Genomic DNA, 20,002 nt, shown 5'->3' with positions numbered 1-20,002 from the left:
TGGACACGCGAAGAACTACACGGGGGCTGGCTTATTAATTTAATGATCATTACTCAACAAGCATTTTTCTCAGAAAAGGCATTCTGGGCTCTAGGCAGACATAAACCAACTTCTGAAATACAAGCCATCATAATTTTGGGGTTTCCTGCAACAGATACCTTCGTAACAAACATATCAAACAGCTTACACTTCAGAAGTAAGAGAGCATCAAATGAACGTTATGCAAATGATCAGTATATTTCTGAGAAGAGAAATTCAAGGTCAGAAAACAGTATTTCACCAGTCAGTGGGCTATGTTTATTCTGTGCTTGACAGCTTTTCAGAGACTAAACAAATTAAAAAAAAGAAAAAATTTTTCTTTACTTCTTACTAAAAATGTGGTTAATGACCTGGCATATCCATTAGCCCTTAGGTTAAGATTACGCAAATACCGAAGGGTGTGGAAGGCTTGTAAACTGACAGAAGAATTATATGCGTTATCTATAAAAGTAGAAATACATCATTTTAATGCACTTTATTCAGTTTTGTGCTCTTGAATTTATTGATTTCTGTACTGTTCCATTAATAGCGCTACACAATGGCTATTTGTATTTCTGTAAAAAAAAAAATCCTGATATTCTCTCTATTGATAATTACTGGCGATTGGAATGCGAAAGTTGGAAATGAAGAAGGATCGGTGGTTGGAAAATATGGCCTTGGTGATAGAAACAATGCTGGAGGTCAAATGATAGAATTTTGCAAGACCAACGACTTCTTCACTGCAAATACCTTCTTTCACCAATGTAAACGGCGACTATACACATCGACCTTGCCAGATGGAGCACACAAAAATCAAACTGACTACGTCTGTGGAAAGAGATGATGGAAAAGCTCAATATCATCAGTCAGAAGAAGGCCAGGGGCTGACTACGGAACAGACCATCAATTGCTCATATGCAAGTTCAAGCTGAAACTGAAGAAAATCAGAGCAAGTCCACGAGAGCCAAAATATGACCCTGAGTACATCCCACCTGAATTTAGAGACCATCTGAAGCATAGATTTGACGCACTCAACATTAGTGACTGAAGACCACACGAGTTGTGGAATGACATCAAGGACATCATACATGAAGAAAGCAAGAGGTCACTGAAAAGACAGGAAAGAAAGAAAAGACCAAGATGGATGTCAGAGGAAACTCTGAAACTTGCTCTAGAACATCGAGCAGCTAAAGCAAAAGGAAGAATTGATGAAGTAAAAGAACTGAACAGAAGATTTCAAAGGGCCTCTCGAGAAGACAAAGTAAAGTATTATAATAACATGTGCAAAGAGCTGGAGATGGAAAATCAAAAGGGAAGAACACACTCAGTGTTTCTCAAACTGAAAGAACTGAAGAAAAAATTCAAGCCTCGAGTTGCAATGGTGAAGGATTCTATGGGGAAAATATTAAATGAAGCAGGAAGCATCAAAAGAAGATGGAAGGAATACGCAGAGTCATTATGCCAAAAAGAATTAGTCGATGTTCAACCATTTCAAGAGGTGGCAAGAACTGATGGTACTGAAGTAAGAAGTCCAAGCTGCTCTGAAGGCATTGGCAAAAAGCAAGGCTCCAGGAATTGATGGAATATCAACTGAGATGTTTCAACAAACAGATGCAGTGCTGGAGGTTCTCACTCGTCTATGCCAAGAAATATGGAAGACAGCATTCAGGCCAACTGACTGGAAAAGATCCATATTTATGCCTATTCCAAAGAAAGGTGATCCAACCGAACATGGAAATTATAGAACAATATCATTAATATCACACGCAAGCAAAATTTTGCTGAAGATCATTCAAAAACGGCTGTAGCAGTATACCAAGAGGAAACTGCCAGAAATTCAGGCCAGTTTCAGAAGAGGACATGGAACCAGGGATATCATTGCTTATGTCAGATGGATCCTGGCTGAAAGCAGAGAATACCAGAAGGATGTTTACCTGTGTTTTATTGACTGTGCAAGGGCATTCAACTGTGTGGATCATAACAAATTATGGATAACACTGAGAAGAATGGGAATTCCAGAACACTTAATTGTGCCCATGAGGAACCCTTACATAGGTCAAGAGGCAGTTGTTTGGACAGAACAAGGGGATACTGATTGGTTTAAAGTCAGGAAAGGTGTGCATCAGGGTTGTATCCTTTCACCATACCTATTTAATCTGTATGCGGAGCAGGTAATACGAGAAGCTGGACTATCTGAAGAAGAATGGGGCATCAGGATTGGAGGAAGACTCATTAACAACCTGCGTTATGCAGATGACACAATCTTGCTTTCTGAAAGTGAAGAGGACTTGAAGCACTTACACAGCCTTCAGTATGGATTGCACCTCAACATGAAGAAAACAAAAGTCCTCAGAATTGGACCAATGAGCAACATCATGAAAAACGGAGAAAAGATTGAAGTTGTCGAAGATTTCGTTTTACTTGGATCCACAATCAACAACCATGGAAGCAGCAGTCAAGAAATCGAAAGACCCACTCCATTGGGCAAATCTGCTGCAAAGGACTTCTTTAAAGTGTTGAAGAGCAAAGATGTCACCTTGAAGACTAAGGTGCGCCTGACCCAAGCCATGGTATTTTCAATTGCATCATATGTATGTGAAAGCTGGACAATGGCTAACGAAGACCGAAGAAGAATTTACCCCTTTGAATTGTGGTACTGGCGAAGAATATCGAATATACCATGGACTGCCAAAAGAACGAACAAATCTGTCTTAGAAGAAGTATAGCCAGAATGCTCCTTAGAGGCAAGGATGGCAAGACTGCGTCTTACATACTTTGGACATACCAGGAAGAATCAGTCCCTGGAGAAGGACATCATGCCTGGCAAAGTACAGGGTTGGCGGAAAAGAGGAAGACCCTCAACGAGGTGGACTGACACAGTGGCTGCAACAATGAGCTCAAGCATAACAACGACTGTAAGGATGGCTCAGTACCGGGCAGTGTTTCGTTCTGTTGTGCATAGATAGGTTCGCTATGAGTCGGAACCGACTCGACGGCACCTAACAACGACATTGTCTTAATTATCTAGTGTGCTATAACAGAAGCACCACAAATACATGGCTTTAACCAACAGAAATTTATTTTCTCGTGGTTTCAGAGGCTAGACGTCTGAATCCAGGGCATCAGCTCTAAGGGAAGGCTTTCTCTGTCTCTCAGCTCTGGGGGAAGGTCCTTGCCTCTTTTCAGCTTCTTCTCCTTGGCCCCTTGCTAATCTTCATACGACATGGCATCTACCTTCCCCCACCTTAACTTGCTCGCTTGCAAAATTGAAACAGGCGAGAGATCAGGCTGGCTATAATTAAATAACCTCTGACTCAGCGTTCTTGGAATCTAACCCTAAGTGCAGACCACCATATAACTTTCTCTGCTGGCACTCGAGGACTACTTGTGACTAACAAACTAGGTGCTCAGACAAGATAAGTGGGCATATTTCCTATCCCTACATGCTCTACATGCTTGACAGCTATGAATTACTGACAACCCTCCTGAGTTGTTTTTCAAGTCCCCCACCAGGTGCAGAGCATGCACAGTAAAAATCAAGGTAACCTATGAATGACCTTCCACATGAGATAATCATGAACAAAGATCTCTTGCTGGGACTCGAACCAGGATGCAGAGATATCACTCATGTGCAACATCCCAGGACATGTCCTGTTTGACATCCCAGCAGCCTTTGTGACAGACTCCATCTTAGTTCCAGCAACCTCTCCGAGGAAATCCATCTCAAATTCCAACTGCATGTGCATTTGATCTTTATACTCCCTCCCTTTCTCCTGAAAATCTCCACCCATCTACTGAATAAAGATAATGTCTTTTTATAAGCCCTAAGAAATCCTTTGTTCAGGGAGAGACTGGAGGTTGTTAGCGTAGGTGAAAACCCCTCTCCATCTCTCCCTCGAGAGCCTTTTCCTAATAAACTTTTGTTTGTGTGGAACCTCTGAGCCTCTCCTGGTCATTCTTGGTCAGAAGTAGGTAAGAACCTAAGCAGGGCTTAGTCTGGAGCTGGGAAGCCCTGCCCTGTGACAAAATCTCCTTTATATCTCAAGAGAGATTGACTTAAAAAACACCCTATGCTAATACTGCCTCATTTTACATAACAAAGAAAACCCATTCCCAAATGGGGTTATAATGACAAGTATTAAAAAACCCTTTGCCATCCAGTTGATTCCAACACATAGCAACCCTATAGGGCAGACTAGAACTGCCCTGTAGGGTTTCCAAGGAGCAGCTGGTGGATTTGAACTGCCAACCTTTGGGTTAGCAGCTGAGCTCTTAACCACTGCGCCACCAGGGCCCCACCACAGGTATAGGGGTTAGGATTTATAACACATATTTCTGGAAGACACAATTCAATCCATAACAAAGAGGCTACAGTTGTGAGCTGCTTTCTCTTAAGTTACACTATATGTACTCTTTACCAAACTTCAAAAATTATGTACCACCCCGGAACTCATCTTTAAACTAAGTAACAGTTTTGCCCAAAGAGTAAAGATTATCACCCTGGATTATTGTGTTTCTTTGGGTGGGGGCGGGGGGCGGAATCTAAAGACCAAAGGGTCAAGACTATTTTACAACATCAATGAGAAGCTTGGGTGGGTGGGGAGATTAAGTAAATGGAAGTGAAACAACTAGAACAGAAAAAAGAGGATGCTGACACATCTGAAGAATGTAACCCATATCACTGATTACTATGGCAGCAGGCTCTGTTGTGTATATTTTCACCAAAAATAAAATTTAAAGATCAATCAATCAGTCAAGTGAATACTTGGGGGGAAAAAAAATATAACTATGCACTGAACCAAGTCTGAGTGATGTTTTCAAAACAACCTTAAAAACTGCCACCTAAACCATGTATCACAAAATGCTTAATTTTTATATCCCTAAGTTCTAAATGCAATAAACAAGACAAAGTGAAGATATTTAGTAATCCACAAGCTTAAGCCAGAAAGCAAATCTGCAAGCATTCACGTGTTCCACTTTGACCTTAAGGTTTCCCTGATGCCATGATGTGGTCCTAACCTTCAGGGTGGTGTCCATGTACGGGTCTTCCTCCCGAGCTGCCGCTGCACTGCACCGCACGGTGAAACACTGCAGGTTGTTACTAAAGAAGAGGAGAGAAGCACTGAGCAAAGTGGAGGCCAACAGCTGGCAAGCCCACAATGGGCAGGTCTTCCCAGGTCAACAGCGCCATGGCGGGTCATGACAATAGACCACCACCACTTACAAAGAAGTGAACTGCATGGAAGAAACTTTCAGAAAGTGGGGAGCCAAAAAAGCACCTGCAATAGGACCACAATAACAGCAGAGCAGCTAGGACCAAAAAAGATGACCTTTAGGTTCTAGGAATAAAAAAAAAAAGGTTCGCTGACTGACCTCCACCTCCACTGATCCAGCTGCTGGCTAGCGGGATACTAAGCAGCGGTGTAAGAACAAAGTAAACTGGTACGTCCTCTCCTAGAAAGATGGCCAAGATACGCTGCTATGTGAAACAGCAAGTTACTAAACAGTGGACATGGTATGACTTGCTTCTGTCGAGAAAATAAATCATAGCAGTGTACGTATTATTTTTAAGTTTTATAAATATGCACCAATCTGCTGAATTGATTGACTCTGGAGTGTGGGATTATGGGTGGGGAAGATTTTGGGGACCAAACCAAAAACCAAACCAAACCTGTTGCCATCAAGTCAATTCCAACTCAAGCAATCCTATAGAACAGCGCAGAACTGCCCCATCGGGTTTCCAGGGAGCGGCTAATGGATTCCAACTACCAACCTTTTGGTTAGCAGACTGAGCTCTTAACCACTGTGCCACCAGGGCCCCACTGTGGGAACAGAAATTAGAATTTTTATTCCTTCCTTTTTGTCCCTTTCTTTTTCTCTGGTTTCTGAGATGCTGTAGTAACCCAGGTTCTCTTGCTGTCTGGAAGATGCTTCTCTTCCTCCTCACTCCCTTCATAGAACCTGCACCAGAGTTTAACTACTATTCTCTGTCTAACACTCTTTGGGAACACTCACTACTTAATCGGCTTTTTCAATGGTTAAACAAGCAAAAAATACAAAAAACTCAAGCTTTCCTCTCTTCCTTAATCTTCAGTTATATATATGCAAATGCTACTGCACATTTCCTCTTGACTATTAACCTCGAACTCAAACGTCTAAGCCAAACTTCATCCCATGCTAAACCAACCTACATTCTTTCAAAAAAGCAGGCCCAAAACTACGGTGGGGTTTTAGACGGCCATTCCAATTGTTATCTCATTAGGATGCTGTCTTCCAACTCTCCCACTAAAGGTTCTCCCAACCACCCTTCCCTCTCCCCTTGTTATTTCCTACCTGATCCACTCCAATAGCTTACTCATCTCTCCTTATGCAATCCATCCTCCATAATGGTCACCACCATTAACCTTCTTAGAGTAGAGCTCTGATCATATCACTCTCTTCGTTCAAAACCTTCAAAATTTCCTCAGGTTACTATGATGGCTGCACAACGCAATGAATGTAACTAACGTCACTGAATTGTACACATAAAAATGGCTAAAATGCCAAAGATTCTATTTTATATATATACATACACACACACACACTTTAAGTATATACATAACCACACACAGAAAACAAATCCGTAGTTTAATTTTCAAAGCCCCAAGCTACCTTACAAGCATTATTACCACCACTTCTCTCCTCCTCAGCTTCTTAACATTGAAAGAACACCACTTCACAACACTGTGAAAACTGGGAAGGTCAGTTGTCTCCACAGGTTCACTTAAGCAATCAACTCCCACCCATAGAGTCTCTCTTTATGCCAGAGATAGGGAGGGAGGGAGCACCCGCACTAGGACTGGGTGTTAGAATCTCCAGGTCTGTTGTGTGTAGTTTGAAATATACGCCAGCACCTGCTGGAGATTCTGATACGATCAGAGTTGGGAAAAAAAAATCACTATCCTATGCAGTGAATCATTAGACGCTCCAGCAAGACTGGATTACAGCTTTTGTTTACAGTCGTCCCTGCACTTATAAGGCCCTTCTCTTGCAATCTTCATCTGCCAAAATTCTAACCGCCTTTCAGGCCTCCCTTCAAACACAGCCTGCAACCTGCCTAGAGGACTCGGCCATAAGCTCCTTCTCTCCTCTCAGCGCCTGCATCACCTTCATGATCCATGAGGACGTTTTTCAGACACCTCCCAGTGTTCGTACCCTTTGAATGCGTCTCTGGCCCTCTCTTACGCTGTTGCTTCTGAAAGCAGGTAGTGTTATCTTATTCACGGTTACATGGCCAGAGGACCCAACACAGTGCCTTGAGCATCACCTAAGCTCAAAAAACAAGAAACAGAACCAAAACATTATGTGTTGCTGGCACGGAAGACAATGAAATCAAACCCCTGCTCAGGAACCCAGTTTACATGCCTGCGTAGAGGGTTACCGTCAGGAGCCATCAGACATCAGCCAGGAATCAGACACTCACCTGTGACCAATCCCAACCTTTCTGTGGCCGTTTCCCCATATCTACAAATCACAAGGAGTCATCGGATGTCTATCCGGCTCCCGGAAACCCTGCTGGTCTAGTGGGTAAGAGCTACAGCTGCTAACCAAAAGGTTGGCAGTTCAAATCCACCAGGTGCTCCTTGGAAACCCTAGGAGGCACTTCTACTCTGTCCTACAGGGTCACTATGAGTCGGAATAGACTCCACGGCAATGGGTTTGGTTTTTTGGTTTATCTAGCCCCTTCCCAGATTCATGATTCACACTGAAGGAATATGACAGCAGTGAGGAAAAAAATTAGGAAACCTAAAGGAAATCTCATTAGATGCCCTGACTGGTCCCACTGACTTTTCATTAGAATTCCCTGTGAAAATCTCCCCTCATACTTCCTTACAGAGATCACCATGCAATCTCAGAAAATAAAACAAAAACCTCGAAAAGCAGGTGTGGGCAATGAAAAGACAGACATGGACAGACAGACGTAAATCATTAATTTACAGCGCCACCTGCTGGGTCACACGATTCTCCCTTGAAGACTTGGGCAGCACTTGAAGAACTTCCAGAAAAATAAGGGAGTCGAAAGGAGGCGGCAGTGGAGCGGTAACAGTACCTTGTGATGACGTGCAGGAACTGCGGCGTGAGAACGGCCTGCTGAGACTTCTCGGGATATTGGTAGATGGACATTAATTCAACAGATTTGACAACCATGTAGAGATAGCCCGCGTGAGGTAACGAGAAAAAACAAAAGAGACTCAGCAACTCCTTTCCCTGAGATGAGTTTTTTCCATTCGAAGGAAGAGAACCTGCATTCAAAAATGACGGAAATAAAAACTTTGAAAACCAGTGAATAAATGGAAAGCAATCACCATCTCCTTTGCTGTGTAAACTATCTGAGTGGGTAAACAAACAGTTGCTAAGGGGTGGTTGCTCTTTATGGAAGAAAGCCAGTAATTAATGAAGAGGGAATGATATCATTAGGATGTCCCCACTTTGTAGCTCTTAATGGTATTTTAGGTTTGTTTAAATAAGAGAATTCTCTTTTTTGAGACACATGAAGGAATCCTGGTGGCACAGTGGTTAAAGTGCTCAGCTGCTAACTGCACGGTTGGTGATTCCAACCCACGAGCCATTCCACAGGAGAAAGATGTGGCAGCCCGCTGCTGTAAAGATTCACGGCCTTGGAAATCCTATGGGTCGGCTCTACTCTGAACTATACCGTTGCTATGAGTCAGAATCAACTCGATGGCAACGGCTTTTTTTAGAAACACATGCTGAAGTATTTATGGACAAAATGATATAAACTCTGGGATTTGCACAGAAAAAATCTGGCAGGCGGTGAAGGAGTCATGACACAACACTGTTGAAGCTACGAGACAGATACATGGGGTTCACTACACAATTTCCTCCACATTTATATGTGTTTGACATTTTCTGTAATTGAAGTTTACAAAACAGTATGCCTCTGATTGACACCCTTCAAGGACATCCACTGACAATGGAAGAAGTCCAATTCTTCAGTCTTCACAACTGGCCAGAAGAAACACGTACATTTTTCCCTCCCTCTTCTCTCCTACACACACCTGTGCTTTAGCCAAATAGAAATCTCACTCATCTCCAAATGCACACAGCGATTTACGCCTCATCACACATGTGGGTTCCTCTCCGTAATATCAAAATCTCCACCTTCTGAAACTTCTAACCCAATAGGGTCCAGCTCAAAAAAACAAACAAAAAAAAACCACTACCCATCCACTCATTTGTCTATTCAGTAAATATTCAAATACCTGCAGTGCCACCGTTCCAGGCTCTGGGGTTACATCAGCACACAAAACAAGGTAACTGCTTTCACAGAATATTCACTCTAGTGACAGGGGTTGGTAGAGAACACACAAGTAAACAAACTCCGAGAGTGTGCGGAAGGGGGCATTTTAAACGGAGAGGTCAGGAAAGTCCTCTGTGGTGAGGTTACGTCTGAGCTGTGAGCTGAATGACTGGAAGATGCCAGCTGAGCATGATCTAAAGAAAATGAGCACTAAGCACAAGAGTGGCAAACCCACCAGCCACTCCACGGGAGAAAGATGTGGCAGCCTGGCCTGCTTCTGAAAAGATTTACAGTCTCAAAACCCTTTGGGGGCAGTTCTACTGTGTCCTATGGGGTTGCTATGAGTTAGAATCAACTCAATGGCAATGGTTTATTTTCTTGGTTAGACGAGAGTATACTTGGCATATCTGGAGAACAGAGAGATGCCACTATGGATGGAAAATGGCTAGGGTCATGCAGGCCATGGGAAAGATTTGGGATTTTATCCCAAGTGCTTTGGAAAGCCAATGGAGGGTTTTAAGCACCAATGTATGACTTAGAAGGAATGCTGACTGCTGAGAAGAGAATGAATTATAGGGAGCAATGGCAGAAGCAGATGTTTCTCATCCTGGCACTGACCTCTCCTGGGAGATGCCACCGCTTCCTCTGTGGGGACATAGGTTCCTCAGTGAGGGCAGCTCCCCAGTGGGCAGCCCTCCCTGAGGGGGTACCCTATCCTTAGAGAGCTTTCTACTCTCAGAGCACACAGTGCCATTTGCAACAAGTTGGTCCGCCCTAGACAGAAGCAGGGTTAGGAGCTATTACAATTTCTAAAGACCACACCTTATTTCCTTCTCTACTGATGGTAACTGTCAGTGAAAATCTGAGTTCTATACCCTCCTTGAGAAAGAACTCATTTGGCTACTTCCCCAACTCTTTCATTACAGGAAACTCTCTTTATAAGCCTTTTCAACCTCCCAGACAACTGCCAGAAAATTCTCCTTCATGCTGAACTAGAATCTGCTTCCTGGTAAGGCTCTACCTCTGGTCTTGGGGCTGCCTTCCAGATACAGACAACAAGCCCAATTCCTCTCCCACCTGTCGGACCTCTGATTTGTCCAGGCTGAGCTGCAACAGCCCGTAGCTGTTCCTCCAGTAGCATAGGTTGTGTCTTCCCATCATTCTGCACACCCTCTCTGTGGACATTCTCAAATCTACAAAACCAAAAAATCAAAACCCATTGCCACGGAGCCGATTCCGACGCATAGGGACCTATAGGACAGAGTAGAACTGCGCCACAGGGTTTCCAAAGAACGACTGGTGGATTCGAACTGCCAACCTTCTGGTTAGCAGCTGAGCTCTTAACTACTGTACCACCAGGGCTCCCAAATCTACAAAGATCCCAATATCGTGACAACCAGAACTGACCAGCACCAAACTGGAGGGAGCTCACCCACTTTTATTAGAGTATTATGCTATCACTCATGGAGTCTGAAACCAAATAGCTTTCTTGGCAACAACTTCCACTGAGTTGTCCCGCAGCTTAAGTGCCTGAGTTTTTTCAACAGGACTCACTGTTAATTGTGTCTCACTGACCTTCTATCACAGTAAAGGTTTCTCAAACTGTAACCACTTCCAGACACCTTCATAATTTTTTTCAATATGTGTGTACTATCTTTATTGTTAATTGCTCAATTTTTTCCTTAAATCAACATTTTTAATTTAAATACTTTCATTTGTGTCCCTATCATGGATGGAAAACCAGGCACTTGCTATTAAAGAAAAGAAACATACAAATAAGTCCAACAAAAAAGTAAAGAATTGTGTATGTTTTAGTGGAGTATGTTGCCACTTGTCTTGGTCATCTACTGCTGCTATAACAAAAATACCACATGTGGATGGCTTTAACAAAGAGAAATTTATTTTCTCACAGTCTAGTAGGCTACAAGTCCAAATTCAGGGCATCAGCTCCAGGGAAAGGCTCTCTCTCTGTCAGCTTGGGAGAAGGTCCTTCTCATCAACCTTCCCCTGGACTAGGAGCTTCTCTGCACAGGGACCCCGGGTCCAAAGGATGCACTATGCTCCCAGTGCTTCTTTCTTGGTGCTCTGTGGTTCCCCTGTCTTTCTGCTTGCTTCTCTATTTTATCTCCTATAAGATAAAAGGTGATACAGGCCACACTCCAGGGAAACTCCTTTTATATTGGATCAGGGATGTAAGGTAACCTGAGTAAGGATGTTACATCCCACCCTAATCCTCTTTAACATAACCTAATCTTGCCTCATTAACCACAGGCAGAGATTAGGATTTACAACACATAGGAAAATTACATTAATCACAAAACGAAGGACAACCACACATTACTGGGAAATTGTGGCCTAACCAAGTTGATGCATGTTTTGGGTAACACAATTAAATCCATGATACCAGCCAACACTCTAAATCTGCAGCCTACTCTCCAACCAAAAAAGGGAAGTATTGTAACTGTTAAACAGGTGTTACCCAAAAACAGAGGTGTTACAGACTAACCAGCATCAAGGCGAGACTTTCAGATAGAATCAGAAAGAAGAACATTCACTGGCTTGACAACTACCTCCATTACATTTAACCCTGAGTCTTGGCCCGTTATTATAGGTTGACTCCATCTTTTCGGATCCTGATTCCACAATCTTGTATAATAATTACCCCTTCCAGCTACTATCATTTCTTGCTGGACTACCAGAATCACCTCCTAACGTCCTCTCTATTCACTCCGGATACCTTCTTTGCACGGCAACTAAAGCGATCTTTTTCTAAAAGCAAACTGGACCATGTCATGGCCCTCTCAATCGCCAAACCCCAACATACACACAAGCTCGTGTCTGTTCCTTTCCCCAAACACACACAAACACAATAGCACTACGTCCTTCCTCCAATACAGACACAGAAAAAATCATGTCACCACCCACCTTCTCCCAACACACACACACACACATCTCAAAACCCCATACTGGCCTCCCACGGCTCCTCACCTGAAGAGCTACATGGCTCTAACGTGCCTGTGGGCCCTGTAAGGTCCTCAGCTTTGTCTCTTGCCTTGTGCACTTGCGGCACTCTCCGCAGTCTTGCTTCTCTCAGTTCCTCAAACAGAACGTTCTCCCTCCACCGCAGAGCCTATGGTGCTTCCTGTGTCTGGAAGGCTCTCTTCATCTCCCTGTACCAGCTCCCATCCCCAGGTCAGCCCTGATTCAGACCTACTTCCTCAAGAACCTCGCTCTGACTCCAAGATGAAAACAGGGGCTTTTGGTAAGGGCTCTCAGAGCAGTATCTCTCAACACTCATGTGTGTGTCTGTGCGCGCGCCTGTGTACGTAACTGCATTCTCTTTTGTATTGTTATCCGATGACAGGCTTCCTTCCCGCCTAGACAACAAGCTCCAGGAGTGCAGGAACGTTGCCTACTTTCGCTCATTTAACAGCTCCCCAGTATTCAGCACAGTACTCAAAATCGTAGGTACTGAATGCATACCAAGAAAAAAATAAATGGTTACAAACACATTTAATCAGACTGAGATTTATATTTTTCTCTAGGCAACCTCTAAAGGGGTTAAGCAGGAAAGGGCTCGAAGCCCATGGGTGACTTTGAATCCTGGCTGCCCATTAGACCAAAGACCGGCTTTGAAAAAATACTGAAGGCCAGGCCCCATAACCGACCAGTTAAGTCGGAATCTCCAGCATGCAAAACCAGAGCACTGGTATTTTTAAAAGCATCCGGCTAAGCCCAATGTGTGGCAGGGTTGAGCACCACCGCTTTACATAAATTTCCATCCAGTCCACATTTTTCCACCGTGCTCACAAGACCGTCACACGAAGCTGTGCACAGCACCCAGCTGGAACTGAGATAAACCACAGCGCCTACAAAGCTCTGATCTCCCTTTTTGAGCCTAATGACCCTTTCCAAAGGGAAACGGGCTTTGCCTGTCGTACACCCTCTTCCATGGCTCCTCCTTGTAGACACCACTTCCCTTTCTAGTTAGTGCTCAGGCATTTGCTGAGGAACTTGGCCGAAGCCACAGCGAGGCTCAGTGGAAGAACCAAACCCACCGCCCACACTAGTCTCCACTCTCAGCCCAGAGCCTCCTCGCCTGGCCGCACCGAAGCCTCGTCATACTCACCTGTTTGGTAAATGGGTAGCAGCTGAAGTGAATGCAACTTGACGTCATCAGGCAACACATAAGACGAAATATCAGAAGTAAAGCGCCTGTGGGGTAAAAAGACAGGTACGGGGATAGCTATTTCCATGTACTTTAAGAAGGTAAATATTTATTAAATACTGGTGAATAAAAAGCTTTCAGATACCTGTAGAGCAGGTGCTGAACGTGGAAATATTTTATTTTTTCATCAGCTAATCCTGTTGACTCCAATGTAACAGATACTCCAGACTGTTTGCTTTTCTCGCCAAGAAGTTCCATGGGGTTTGGGCACACAACAAAACCATCTGCCTCAAGCTGGAAAGTTTCATTACTGATGCCTTAAAAAATAAAATTTAAGTTTAACAACTTCAAGTACTACTACCTGATTGAATGAAAATTAGAAGTCACAGATCCTCCACCAGTTAGACATATAACCCACTGCCATCGAGTCAATTCGGACTCATAGCGACCCCATAGGGTTTCTGAGGCTGTAAACCTCTACAGAAGCAGACTGCCACAGCTTACTCCCGTGGAGCCGCTGGTAGTTTTGAACCACTGACCCTTCTATTAGCAGTCGATCGCTTTAGCTACTGCACCACCAGGGCTCCATGAACAGATTTACAGACATCTTATTTACTTATACACATATCTCCTACATTTACAAGGCATCACAGCTTTGAAAAATCTTAATACTCACTGATCCCTCACAACTAGTCCATCAAGGTCAGGCACTATCATCTCCATTTTACAGATGAGGAAAATGAGGCTCAGCGGTGGGGTTAATAGACAGGTACATGTAGAGACACGTTTACATGCTACAGAATAAGATCTGTGCAGCCAGTCAACAAACCCATATCCTGTGTTACAGGCATCAGTAAATCTATAATGTGGCTTGGCACCATGCATTCAGAGAGAGCCCTTCGAAGATTGTTGGAGGTGAAGGTTTTCTCTACGTGTAAACAAGCTAGTTAAATTCATCATTTACCTTCTTCTGCCTGTTTCATTGGACTGTTGGTCTTTTGTGGACGGTGGTTCACACTCGCTCCATTTTTAGGTTCTGATTCCAGTTTTAGGATTAAGACTTCTAAATCTGACATAGCAGCGACATATCCAGCGCAAAAAGAAATTTCTACTGGAGTGATATTATCTGTGTGTATAATTAATGAACGTTCAAAGTCCAATATTGAGAACTCCTCGTCAATGATCTGATACGTCAAACTAAATAAGATTAGCTTATTTGTGCAGCCAACAAGAAGGTCTCCTTTCACCGGGCAACAGGAAATGCAAAAGGGGGCTTCAGAAAGGGGTATTTCGACAATGGACATCTGGTCTCTGAAGGTTTCCCTGAAGGGAGTCTCCACATTATGCCCAATCATTCGGATACACACACGAGAGCTTTCAGTCCTTTTGCTTCTCCAGTTCACGTAAGCACGAAGAAACGTGGCTTTGTTTTTCTCTTCAATTGCCACCAAATAGTCTCCTGCAAAGAAGGTAAGACTGCTGTAAGCATTTCTAAGTTGAAACAGAACCACTGCCTTGCTACCATGAAAAGGAACTATTAATGAACCCTAGCCATGAATGGTCGAATTAAAGGTGGACTAGAGCAAAACTCGAAGAAACGGGATCTGAGGTGTTAGTATTTTTTAACTGACGTTAGGGTTTTAGGCTCTCAAATACAATATACCCCAATTTTAGTGTCTCAAAATAACGCATTAATGAATTAGTAGCCTATACAGAAATTTTACATTTTATTCTTTAGATTAGCTCTCTGCATTTTCCGTAGTTCTCAATCTGTAACTCCAGCAAAGCTCTCTGACACAATGAGTTCAGTAGTACTAAAAAAAAAAAAAAAAATCAATTCACTGACAGGGACTCCATGTATGTCAGAATAGAGTTGTGCCCCTATTGGCTTTCAGTGGCTGATTTCTCAGAAATAGGTCATCAGGCCTTCCTTTCAAGGCACCTCTGCAGAGACTCAAACCTCCAACCTTCTGGTTAGCAGCAGGTAATGTTAACTGTTCACACTACCCCAGGGACTCCTCAGTAGCATTAGTATGACTATAAACCTGCTGTCAAGTTGATTCCGACTCCTAGCGACTCTATAGGACAAGGTAGAACTGCCCCATAGGGTTTCCTAGGCTGTCATCTTTATGGAAGCAGACTGCCACGTCTTTTTCTCACGGAGCGGCCGGTGGGTTTGAACCACCAACCATTTGGTTAACAACCGAGCGCTTTAACCACTGTGCCACCAGGGCTCCTTTAAATACCAGAAAACCAAACCCGTTGCCCTCGAACCAAGTCCGACTCATAACGACCCTATAGGACAGCACAGAACTGCCCCACAGGATTTCCTAGGAGTGGCTGATGGATTCGAATTGCCAAACTTTTTTTGGTTAGCAGCCATGCTCTTACTAACCACTGCGCCCCCAGGGCTCTGTGACTTCCTAATAATCAGGTATCAATTAAGGAACTTGGAGTCAGCAGAACCTACGCTTCAACCTCTTTCCTTTCCACAAAAGTCACAACCTCTGTCAACTCTACGAAATCGAACAAAGCTGTACATATCACAGAACACTGCGATGCAAGTTGATTTCTCCTTAACTGTTGACTGAATTAGACTACACTTATTTGCCAGGAGAGGTCAAAGTGATAAAAAAAAAAAAAAAAAAAAGAGATGCCTAAAGAACAGTGATCTTCCCCACTCCCCTGCAGTCCCACCCCTGGGGAATCCACGTGACCACACATGCCTGGTACTGCCCTTGTGCGCATCTCGACACACATAGAAACACAGATGTAAAGGGGTGTTTTGTTTGCCTTTTCTGCTTGTTTGCTACAATGGAATCACACTAAATATATTTGCTACTTTTAAAGTATTAACAATAAATCTTTCCATTCACATTAATACACAGGCATCTAACAGCTTTTCAATATCTACAACCAAAAAAAAAAAACCCCAAACCCACTGCGGAGTCAACTCCGACTCATAGAGACCCTATTGGACAGAGCAGAACTGCCCCATAGGGTTTCCTACATATACATGTACCATAATCTGTTCAACGGTTCCCCCACTGACGTACCAAAAAAAGCCAAACCCAGTGCCATCGAGTTGATTCTGACTCATAGAGACACTACAGGACAGAGCAGAACTGCCCCATAGAGTTTCCAAGGAGTGCCTGGCAGATTCGAACTGCCAACCCTTTGGTTAGCAGCCGTAGCACTTAACCACTACGCCACCAGGGTTTCCCACTGACGTACATTCAGGTTATTTCCAGTGTTTTCCCACTATATTTAATGTTGTAATGAACATGCCTGTAGCTACATACTTATTTACTGGAAGGGCTCTTTCAAAGGCATAAAAAAAAAAAAAAAAAATAGATTCCCCACAATGGGAATGCTGGGTCAAAGGGCAGGCATCTCTGAAATTTTAAGAAAGACTGCAAAATTGCCGTCCTAATTAAAAAAAAAAATTAGAAATTCATGATGTGAACATACCTGTTTTCCCACATTCTCACCTGCACTGATTCTGTGCAGTGGAGAAAAACGAGACTTTCAAAACATTGTAATCATTTATACTGCCCAGCCTATTTACACAGCTGACCATGTTTTTCTATGATTGTCGGCATGTAGCTTTGCTTCTACAACTCGTCTGTTTTCTACTAGATTGTTCAATTTGTATTTCTTATCCATGAATAGCTCTCTGTAGAAAAGATACATTAACCCTTTGTTGGAGCGCTGGTAGCACAGTGGTTAAGAGCTCAGCTGTCAACCAAAAGTTGGCAGTTGGAATCCACTAGCCAGTTCGAATCCACCAGCTGCTCCTTGGAAACCCTATGGGGCAGTTCTACTGTCCTATAGAGGCTCTATGAGTTGGAATTGACTCAACAGCAATGGGTTTAACCCTTTGTTGGCTATGTATAGAAATAGTTTTCCACAGTCTATTGTTTGGGTTTACTTATGGCATCTCTTACCATACAATTTTTATGTAGTTTGGTACATATCTTGGCTTCCAAGTTTCCTGTCTTGCTTAAATGGTCTCCCATGTCCTCCAATTGACAAAAATATTCTCCTACATATTCTATTTTACTGGGGGCAGGGGCGAGGTTGAATTAGATTTTAGAATGGGGGGGAGGCAGAAAAGTTAGGGATCTAATTTTAGTTCTTCAAAAATAGAACCTATTACCTTAACACCATTAAGTAAACCAGCCCTTTCCCACTGAACTGGAACTGAAATGCTGCTGTTACTGTACCCAGTTCCTATATACACATCTGGCAAGTGAGCACAGAGAAGACAAATGCATTTTGGGAATGACGGTCAATTCTGACATTTTCAAAACTATTTTAAAATCTTCCACAAATGAAGTCAAGTTTTGTTACTTTTTAAAGGATCTGTATTTTGTTTGTTTTCAAGAAAATAAGAAGTGATATATGAAGAATACAGAATATAAAAGCATCTGCTAAAAAGAAAAAAGAAATACTGGTGGCCTAGCTTCCAGCATCACAGCAACATGGAAGCCACCATAGTACCACAAACTGACAGACACGTGGTAGATACGTAGATATAGACACAAAAGCATCTGTGAGTATGAGTATATCCTATTGGTTCTATTTCTCCGGAGAACCTTGAGTGAGTACATATCCCGAAATTTTATAAAAAGAGAAAAATATTTTGCTTATTAGAGATTTAAAAAACTGAAAATATTTTCCACTTGAGTAAGAGACCAGCAAGCATTTACAATAAATATAAACGGCTGACATAAGATTCCTTCTGGTTTTGACGGGGAGATTGCCACAGAGGACAAAGACACTGGGTGCTAAGAGTTGCAACTCCCACGTCCCAGTTACCGTGAGTGGGAGGAGGAGACCAAAGGGGGAAAGTTGAGAAGTGAAAGACAAGTTACCTGGACTTCGTCATAGCCCAGAGTCAGCCCTACTTACGTTCAGTCATGCGTGGATAAACAGAAGTGGCTAGGGGTCGAAGACTAAGCCAGACTTAAAGTCACCCTGGAACCACAGGGCCCATGCTAATGCCATCCCACGGGACTCCTGAACGTCTCTAAAGGCAGCCAGCTTTGTTCTTCAAGGCTTCACTAACCATGTTACCATGTTACTCGTGACTTCCTGCAGCCGCTGCGGCTGCAGGTCAGTGGGTAGATCTCAATCTTGGCTGAACACTCAACACTAGACTCACCCCAATGCTGGGCCCAATAAACAACTGACACTGTTCGCATTTTCTTAAAGACCCCCAGGCAGTGGCAATCCTAGGGGCCCAGGATCACCACTACCCACAGGCAAAGAAACCCTGAGAAGGGAGAGCGAAGGCGAGCCCCAAGGGCAATCTCTAAATTACCTCCCCTACACACACGATTGGAAGATGAACAGACGTTGACAGCGGCCCGCAGCAGCAGAGATCACTTCCACACGCCTTCCCCCGCTGCGGCCGGCTGCCTGTCAGGCGCCTTTCATGTTTGTGGCGCCTCGGAGAGCATTCCGCGTCGCAGCTGCCGCCCTCTTGAACTTGCGCCCACGGCAAGCGACTCCCCCTGCCTGTCCCTCCCCCTGCCTGTCCCTCCCCCTATCCGCGAGCGGTCAGCGGCCGGAGCAGCAGGCTCACACCTGTGGTTACCTGGACAACTGCACAGCTCACCGCATCAGAGGAATCGGCGGCCAGCCCGGGCGTGGCCATCGGGCAGGTCCCGGGAAGCATAAAGTCCCTTCCCCGCCCCGAGCTGCCGCCCAGACCGCTAGAAGGAGGCCTCAAGGCGGCGCTGCTGCCACTCACCTGCCTCGCTGTAGGCCAAGCGCAGCACCCGGCCCAGCGTGGAGAAGGCGCACCTCGGCTGGCACAGCTCCTGGCCCGACACGGCGAACGCCTCCACCTTGCAGCCCGCCGCCACGAACAGCGCGTCGCGCCCCCCGCCGCAGAACTGCTCGGGCTCGTGCTTGCAGGGCACCACCTGCTGCGACCCGAACGGGTGCAGGTTGTACAGGTGCACCATCCCGGCGCCCGCTCCTGCCTCCCCACGCCCGCCGGGCGCCCGCAGACCCCGCGCCGGCCGCAGAGGCAGCAACACTTCCGCGAGCGAGCGAGCCCGCGGCGCCAAGTCACGTGAGCACCGGGGCCAGGCCCGCCTGCGGCTCCGCTTTTTAAAGAGGCCGTGCGAAGCCGGGGGGGCGTGGCCTCGCCTCCTGGCCCCGCCCGCGCCCCGCGCCCCGCGCCCCGCCCACGCACCCGCCCCCCACCCGCACGCGCCCCCACGCGCACGCGCCCCGCGGGACCTTGCCTCCTGCTTCTCCGACCTGTGTGCCTCGGGGCGTCTGGGCTCTGCGCTCAGCGACTGGTGGACGCGGGACGTCCTACGTCCTAACCGTCCGAATCTTATTCTCAAACGGTTAAAAAAAAAAAAAAGTTCTCTGTCCAGTATTGGAAAGATTTTTTTTTTAACTTTGTGATTATTACAAAAAATAAAAGAGAAATGACCGTGAGCTGGTGCACGGCTGCTTCAGCTTTCAGACGAGATGTTGTAACGTGGAACAGA

General features: G+C 44.7%; 1 protein-coding gene across 9 annotated transcripts in view; it reads right to left on the bottom strand.

Moving 5' to 3' along the window:
• HPS3 (HPS3 biogenesis of lysosomal organelles complex 2 subunit 1) overlaps positions 1-19,523 on the bottom strand; it is a 54,561-nt gene extending 35,038 nt beyond the window's left edge. For 8 of the 9 annotated variants that reach the window (XR_010319152.1, XR_775900.3, XR_010319154.1 and 5 more), the window contains exons 1-6: positions 19,246-19,522; positions 14,452-14,946; positions 13,633-13,804; positions 13,449-13,534; positions 8,108-8,300; positions 5,038-5,119 (exon numbers count right to left, since the gene is read on the bottom strand). Coding sequence is in view for 3 of the 9 variants with exons in the window: in XM_003416162.4 (XP_003416210.1) it covers positions 5,038-5,119; positions 8,108-8,300; positions 13,449-13,534; positions 13,633-13,804; positions 14,452-14,946; positions 19,246-19,462 (1,245 nt within the window). In the remaining 6 variants the exon portion in view is untranslated. Of the gene's footprint in view, positions 1-5,037; positions 5,120-8,107; positions 8,301-13,448; positions 13,535-13,632; positions 13,805-14,451; positions 14,947-19,245 lie in introns of all 9 variants that reach the window. The other variant, XM_064275581.1, reaches the window with a different exon arrangement.
• Between the last annotated feature and the right edge of the window lie 479 nt (positions 19,524-20,002).

The sequence above is a fragment of the Loxodonta africana genome, chromosome 23, assembly GCF_030014295.1.
Source record: "Loxodonta africana isolate mLoxAfr1 chromosome 23, mLoxAfr1.hap2, whole genome shotgun sequence".
Lineage (NCBI taxonomy): Eukaryota > Metazoa > Chordata > Mammalia > Proboscidea > Elephantidae > Loxodonta > Loxodonta africana.
The sequence above is the reverse complement of the archived record's forward strand: the minus strand, read 5'-3'. Positions and strand labels throughout refer to the sequence as shown.